At 40.2% G+C, this 8381-nt stretch overlaps 1 protein-coding gene across 1 annotated transcript in view; it reads right to left on the reverse strand.

Moving 5' to 3' along the window:
- The window catches only part of LOC101857476 (filamin-A), a gene marked incomplete in the record, with an annotated part of 86559 nt that overhangs the window by 7226 nt on the left and 70952 nt on the right, over window positions 1–8381 (reverse strand). The window contains 3 exon segments of the mRNA XM_013080678.2: window positions 6377–6592; window positions 6828–7011; window positions 8194–8298. Of these exon segments, the coding sequence (XP_012936132.1) occupies window positions 6377–6592; window positions 6828–7011; window positions 8194–8298 (505 nt within the window).

Here is an 8381-nt window from a genome sequence, read left to right on the forward strand (position 1 = left end):
GAGCTTATGGTAGTTATATTAATTAAATATTATTATATTTTGAAAATTGCTGCTGCTGCTGCCAAATACTGAACCCGGACTTTAGGGAGAGCTGGTGAGTCGGGGGTGAGGGGTCGTTTCCACGTCGTCGGGCTTGAGTCTGGACCTATTCCTCTATCAACAATTCTCTCTCTCTCTCTCTCTCTCTCTCTCTCTCTCTCTCTCTCTCTCTCTCTCTCTCTCTCTACCACTTCTTGACCTCATTCCGATACGTTAAAGATAAATACATATTTAAGCAGATATGAAATTAGCAGTGCAGCGGTTGGTTTAATGTAGTCGTTAAAAGAATGCACATCGTTACCCCCGTATCCATAGCAGCCGGTTTCATCTGTGAATATTAGAAAGGACATCTACTGCTACAAAGCCATACATTCATTCAAGCAAAGCGACAAAATCACAAAAGCAGTAAACAGATCTGGGTATCTCAAAACAAAACTAAATGTTAGAGCAGACTAGCTAAACAGCGGAATGAGGTATTTCAGAAAATAACCCCCCGAACAGAAGCCCCTAGATAGTTTTAAACTATAGTTAGTTAACATTCAATGTCTTCAAGCTATCTGCTACTTGTTGTTTTTCTCCTGCTTTTGAAATATTCGAGGCATGATAAGATCTTAATAAAAAATATTTATTTTTTAAAACTCTTAACGAATTAGGAGTACTTTTCAAATACTGAATTCATTACATAGCTGCAATTCTCACATCAATGATAGAATGTACAGTGCTATAATAAGCAATGCACGCTATAAAAGTTTGTCTGGGAGCTCCCTTCCATAACTGACATTTCAGCAGATCACTTATGGATTCATTGTTTGCCAAATACAAGGGTGTACAAAGAACTGGAATTCCCAGACCGTATAAAGTACCTGGGACTAGCATACGAAAGCATTCCCTTTTTCGTTAGCACAACAGTTCAACTGGTCTAAGCCGAGGAAGAAAAAAAGCAGTTTCATTCATTAAAAGTTTGCTCCGGAATCATGTATCTTTTCTTGCTGTTTTTTTTTCAACGATGAGAATATTATGAATTCTTGACAAAATAGTTCTCGAGTACACACAACCGATACCACAGATTTAAAAACTGCAAAGACAAAAAATAGATTTGTGCATTTGAACTATTGGCCAACGATAAGCGATGTGAAGAGAGGTGCGAGAATACCAGGGTTTTTTTTACACGAAAAATAACTAGAAAGCGGAACAACGAAAAGCCACTGCAGTACACAAACATGTCTAAACCAGAGCAGTCAAAGCGTGGAATGCAAAACGAACAATAAAGGGCATACGGGAATACGCCATTGGCAACATTTAAATATAGGCATATTGGCAAAATCGTGGACATACAGACATGCATTTTGATACAGTGGACACCAAAATAATGTACATATATTGGCAAAATGGGAAACATTAATCAGCCACAGCTACTTTAACACGATAGAGGACTTTAGAAAATAAGCACATGGTCGCAGTAGACGACCTGTAGACAGACAGGTATCATGGGCAAACATGACATTGGAAGTACATTCTAAATTCATACACAAAACAAAAAAACCCAATGTTTTCAACGCCACAGCTAACTAACTTTTCACATTAACGCGACGTGCCCAGGTGTGTCCCTGAACGCAGTGGACAATTCACTCAGAATGAATCATCTCAGGATGAGCATCATTAAATCTGATCGCTTTTACAGCACGTTCGTGGTTAATAGTTTATTATTAAAACGGTCACTGGTGACGCAAGTATCAATGATGCAAACCCGAGCAGAGCTACAAGGGAACAAAGTAATGTCGTCTAGGCAAGGAACACTAACATTGGTATTCTAAACTAAGGTACAGCAAAATAATTTACTAAAGGCTATAGGTTATTTTCACGAGACAGGGGTACATCAAATACAAGTACTCTTGGAGGTTACCGCTTAACGATTATCACTGACTGAACGGACGAACGACATGAACATTTCTGAGAGACACTGAGTCATGCTCTAATGAACTGATACGATATTATAACATTTCAGGACATAATAAACATAGACCACAACTGTTTCAAATCTTGGGTAAAATAATAAATTAAAAAAACATTATATTACACCACCACACATGTTCCTAATGTGGTGGACTTGTCATAGATGGAAGAATAAACTTAAAATACTTATTAGTGACCAACATAGTTCAAATGCCTCCGCTTTCCAATGACTATTTAATCTCGTTTCACTTTGTGAGTAAGAGAAATAAACCTATTGCGTTCTCCATTTCTATGAATAGAAGCTGATTTCTGAGAGGATAAGCAAAGAAGGGTTACGAACTTCCATAAGTAGTCATTGTTTGTATTTGTTTCCTACGCCTCTGTGGGTTGAGAGATAGCCAATAGATTTCTAAAACACCGACAGGAGGTGTAGCATATCTAATAGAAAAATGGCGGACATGAATATCTATACTGAGATGCATTTGGCCTTCGCGAGATGGTTTATTTGGTGCAATGTCCTTCTTTCCATCTTCTTACTTAAACCTCCACCTCTTAATCATGTCTCTGCCATTCAAGTGACAGCAGTAGGCAAACACATACGAATATGATTATACGAAGAATCTGGTAGCGAGGGAAAAAGGGGGGGGGGGATCGGTGCGAAAAAAAGGACGGGCATCGTGCTTACGACACCAAAGACTTTGTGGAGTCAATACATACTACGCTGGACGTGTGGTGTGGGCGAAAATACAATGGGGAGCATTCGTATCGTTTAATAATAGTTTATTTGACAGTCTGAGCACAATTCACGTCCTGGCAGGCTGGCAGGAAGGGAACACAAGCTTTTGGGGTTCGTGGATTCGTGAAGTGTATGTGGGGTGTGCGGGGACTACCACAGTGAGTGAAACGCCAACTGCTCAGGGACTGGTGAGCCACAATGTGGGCAAAGCGTTCTGTTTGTACGTAAGTGAAGGGGCTAAATATACATACCAGTGTCCCTTGCGATAAAAACACTGATTCTATCAACGGGAATTTATTTTGTGCGTACACCAAATTCACACGCTGGTCTAACCATGTCTATAAGGCGATTGTTTGATGTACGAACTAAATAAAGTCCAAAACATCGTGACCGTTGACAAAGCCCTACTTCCATCGCTTTATCTGAAGATCTGCACATACTTATTTAGCAGCAGAGAGACTCGTTTGTTCGAGGGACACTGGCAGGGAACTACTATGCCATGTGGTGGACGATATCTCAGGTGACGAGTATGTTTCTTACCCTCTCCGTCTGGTTGCACTTGCGACCCACCTTGAGCTAAATGAAAATAGTATATTATTGCTCATGGCTCTTGACAATGATGTCTCTCATCATGTCTTAAAACACATTTAGAGTTTAGATTCAGGAGAAAAACTCAAAGCGTACAAAGTTGTACAGTTCAAATCTTGTCTGCTGTCTGGCTCATGGGGTATTATTCTGCCCAATAGCGTGCACGCTTGTGGTAGGCTCATATCGCACACCATTCTCTGAAGACATGAAGTGCCATTGGAAAGCTTAGACCGATGTCGAGAGCCAAACTTTGGCTCATAATGTTATTTGCCAGTTTTAAAAAATGTGCACTAAAGATCAGATATTCAAATACATCGAAACACAAAGAACAAATATACGGACGTAACAGATACAAACGAGAGCAGCATACGAAACAGAAGAACAGACGTAGGCATTTTGCATTTTGCTTTAAACGAAACGAAAAAAAAAATCATCATAGCTAACCATTTTGTCAAAAGGAAAAAAAAACACCAAAAAATAGAGATATCAAAGATTTACCAACGCAAGAAAGCAAACATCAATACGAGTCAAACACTTCAGGAGCACCCACGATGCAAACAGCAAGGAGAGAACAGCGAGACAGTGACGAAAAGAAAAATAAGCGTAACAAAAATGTGCGGAGAACGGGCAAGAGAGAAGCGATAGACACACCAATCAGTGCGAGGACTCAGGAATCTTTAGAAAATAATTGTTTTAATTTTAAGTATAGCTTATGCCGGTGATTCACCTGCAGACCCTACTGAATACGAAAGTTTTTTCATACGATTCCCTTTGAATTTTTGAGTTGTAGTAATATAATTTCTCACAGAAATTTAATTTCAAAAAGGCGTCATAACACAGCTTGTAAATTCTGCTTGTCGTTTTAGGCGATGAGGTGAGAACAAAGACGTTGGGTGAGAACAATTTTCTCAAAACCCATTCAAGCATTGGATAAAGAAGGGTGCTTGAAATACGCAAAATAATATTTTGGCCGTTTATTCCACTTAGTATTCTTTCAAGTGAGTGGTTTGGTGAGTGGTTTCGATTCCTTTGTCTCGCCACGCTTTGGAAATAAAAAAATAAACAAAGAGCGAGACGGAAATCATCACATAAAGCCAGGCCTGAAATTCATGAACATAACGCAGACAAACGAAACAACGGAGTCCACATGAGCATGATGATATTGGTGTTATGAAAAGGGAAAGAGAAGGAGAGTTCACCGTCGGGACCACCTCCTGCAAAGCAAAGATCATTGAAGCATGAGATCATCTCTGTACCTTGTAGACAAGGGGCCTGCCATTATCAAACTATAATGAGAGAGCTGCACTTATAGTCTTATAGTTAGCATACAATGGTTTCACGAGACTCTTTTTTCATTCCTCTCTCATTTCAGTTTACGTAAATTGTAAGTCCAACGCTCTCATTATAATCTACGTGGCCCCAGAGTTACACACCTACCCCGAGTGAGCCAGGGGTGTACAAGTAAGACCCTCTCCAGCCACAACGGGGTACATCTCTCCCATCAGTAGGAGTGCCATCCAAGTGCCACAACTTGTCTGGGATTTCGAGAGTAAATCTTTTTACCGTACTTACTATGTCCTCCGTTTTGTTCTTTTTTGTGCTCACCTGTCAACCGGAGGCCGGTATAACTTTTTTAAAAGTTAACCCCCCCCCCCCCCAAAAAAAAAAATTTAAAATTAATTAAGAAGGGATTGAGGCAGAGCTCGTCTATGTTTGCTTAGAGATGCCAGTTTTACTCAAACACAAAGGAACAAGATACAGAATGGAGCTGAATCTTTGGAAATTTCTCTCGGTTTGTTTTCGTAACTCAAAAGACAAAAAGTATATTCCTTAGTAGTAATTCCCTCGAGTGTTACAGCAGGTTTTGGTCCCCTCGGAGCCAGAATTCAACATGTGCTTTTAAGGAACTGTAGCAGTTATCTCTGGAGTTAGGTACAAAAAGAGCGAGCTCTTCTGTTTCAACATGTACTGAGAGAACACTGCTAGGAATACAGGAAGTGAACAGAAACATCATATGCACTTAAGGAAATGGTTGAGATAGTCCATGTGTTTGAACAGCGTAAAATTTTTTTCGTCAATATAGACTATGCATATTTGTCCAACTTGTTGAACAAGAAACTTTTCCAAAATTGCTAAAGCACCAATATGAAGCCCAGTGACACCTTCTGTCACGGTTAACAAGGTCAGACTATTTTGCCACATGAGTCTTGTTCAGGGTGAAGTCCGAGTCTTCTATACCAGGTCAAGGTTTATTAAATGTAAATATACCTCGATAAATTACCTTCTACTGCATCAGGAGCGTTTTATAGAAGAGAACAAAGACGCAAGCTGTAACCTCGTCTTTGCCGTCAAAGATGAACCAATAATTGAAGCACAGACCCCCAAGACCTCAGAGAGATGTCTCATCTTTGATGCTGAGGTTTCCAATGTTAGATAACAGACCATGTGTCCTCTAATGATAACTACAAGTTCATGGTAATAAAGCCATATTTGTAAATAGTATCGGGTCATTAGTTTAAAAATGACCACCACCCGCCACTTTACCTTTAGTGTAGGAACCTAAATATTTCCTGTACAACAGAGAGCCTCTTGTTAACGATTTAACGAAGTCAATTTTCTAAGCGAACACTGACTTCAGATTCAATTATAATAAAGAGGTTCTTGGCAATAGCATCGTTTCTTTAACATTTAAGGCGAAATTATTGCCACCTAGAAGTATGTTTACACAGAATGTCTAGGGATTATATAGGGTCATTAGTCTTAAAAATCTTTAAAGGGAAATAGTGAATCACTGCATTTATGGGCATAGATACGTATTCGTTCCAGGCCTCTTTTTTAAAGTAGGCGGGGGGGGGGGGGGTCTATAAAATATAGTCATGAAAAAGTGGGCAATGAGAAAACAATTCCGACCATTTGATTAGAGCGCTGCGCTGGTAAATATTGTAAGAATCACTTTTAACTTTCCCAAAGATCGACCCTAAAAGAAAAATGCTTCTACAACCAAAGTATCACGGACCTAACGTATCTGGACGGACACCATGACGCAACGCTTTAGCATACCTGTGACATTGGTCTGGTAGGGCGATCCAGCGATGGGGATGTTGCCATATTTGATGGTGATGAGATAGTTCCCAGGGCAGAAAGGCGTGAAGCTGAACTCGTATCCCTCGTCCACTTCTTTACAGCTGAGCGCGGACTTGGACGGACCGTCGATGAACACAGCCAGGAGACCGGAACCTGCGCCCGCCGTCTTCACCACGAACTTGTTCTTGACGCCTGAGGAAGGAAAGGTCAAATAAAAGCATCAATGCATCAATAAATCAAGGAAAGAACGAATAAAACACATAACAGTTCTTCCATCAATGTCTAACAATAACCAATGCCTCTGTAGAGAAAGATATAACAAACTGATTGAAATCAATCAATCGATGGATGAATGAAATCATGAATGAATGAACTTCTGATACAACTGACCAAAAAAAAGAGAGCTAGCATAAAAGTTGGTACTCACCACACTTTCCGTGCTCTAGTCCATCCCCTGAAGCAGTAACCATTGCGGGGTCGGAGGCGGTGGACCCAACCATTATAGCGAAGGGGGAGTCAGGAATATGTGCGTCATTGAGCTTCACGTCAACGTAGTGCACGCCGTTCTCTTTGGGGATGAACCTGACGGCGTACACGCCCTTGTCCATTTCCTTGGATAAAACGATTTTAGCCGTCAGAAACACATTACATGCATACTCGACGCTTTGGATGAGCTGAACTTCCTTATAAATAGTGGTGAAGGATCATCTAAGGGGCAATACCTCCGACACTAACGATAACAGTGAAGGGTCATTTGAGAGGCAAGAATTTTCGAACTGAACTGTGAAAGAAATTTTGAGACTGACCTTAGCATCCCAACTCTGATAATACTAAGTCAAGTAGTCTGAACACTTAAAACAATCCAAACATCAGAACGCCCAAGGTAGCGGAACTAAGCCTTATAAACTTCATTGGAGAGGGATACGTCTCAGCAGAAGTCCTAACCCTGAAATCGAACCCAGATCTTCTACGTGCAACAGCGAAGTATTCGGAGGAGGATCATCCTCATCAAAATTCAGCAAGATGCCAACTTTGGTACTCGTGGGCTCCGTTCACAGTCCTGGAAATAACTATCTTTTTATCATAAGAATGCCGAAACAAAACCTAGCCTTGACAGTGGGCCTTTGGGTTTGTCATGGGATATCCCGTATAAAATTATGCTCTTCTTGTACCCAGATTAAAAAGAACTCTTGGTAAAAACTGCTTCAGCCTTTCAGAACAGAAAAAAACCAAACATCAAACGATGCCAAGACAAAAGCGAAGAGAAAGGATTTAAAAAATCATATTAATCTCTGCAAGGAACCCAACCAAGTAAGTATTTTTTGCAACATCAGTGTATAATGAATGAATTAGTTATCAATTTTTAATGGACAACACCATATCTGATTAGTACAGAAGTTTCACAAGCTATGCACAAATAAATGTTGTTACTGTGTTGGATTCATTTTTACCATAGCTGAAACCGATTGTTGGTCTCAAGTTAAGCATTAAAATCTCGTACTCGTTGGGAGGAGAAGGGGTGGTGCGATTTTTAAAAAATTACTATTTTCATATATCAAACAAATAATTGGCACCAATCAATAGGTGAAAAAAACAAATAATTTATAAGTGTACGCAGCGCATGAAGGAACGCCTCCCATCAAAGCACAATGTTTCTGCTACCGTACCTTTCTAAAAACGCATTTTCCAGAAAAGTTGCCAAATAAAATCCATTTAGCTCGCCATAACGTGATACATTTTGGTTTATACACCCCACACAAGTAAGTCCATCGTCAGAGAGTCGTCCACCCTACCTGAGTGAAGCAGTCAGTGTGAGCACCAGAGGGAGTGCGCATCGTGGCATGCAGGTTTCCTGTGGCTCCATTGAAAGCCACTGTGAAAGTGACTGGTTTGTCGATCTGAAACAAGAAGGCGATGCCGTGAGAGAGGGAATGATAACAGTAATAATAATAATAGAAATTATAATAGTAGTAGTAATAAA

The sequence above is a fragment of the Aplysia californica genome, unplaced genomic scaffold (genome assembly GCF_000002075.1).
Source record: "Aplysia californica isolate F4 #8 unplaced genomic scaffold, AplCal3.0 scaffold00095, whole genome shotgun sequence".
NCBI lineage: Eukaryota > Metazoa > Mollusca > Gastropoda > Aplysiida > Aplysiidae > Aplysia > Aplysia californica.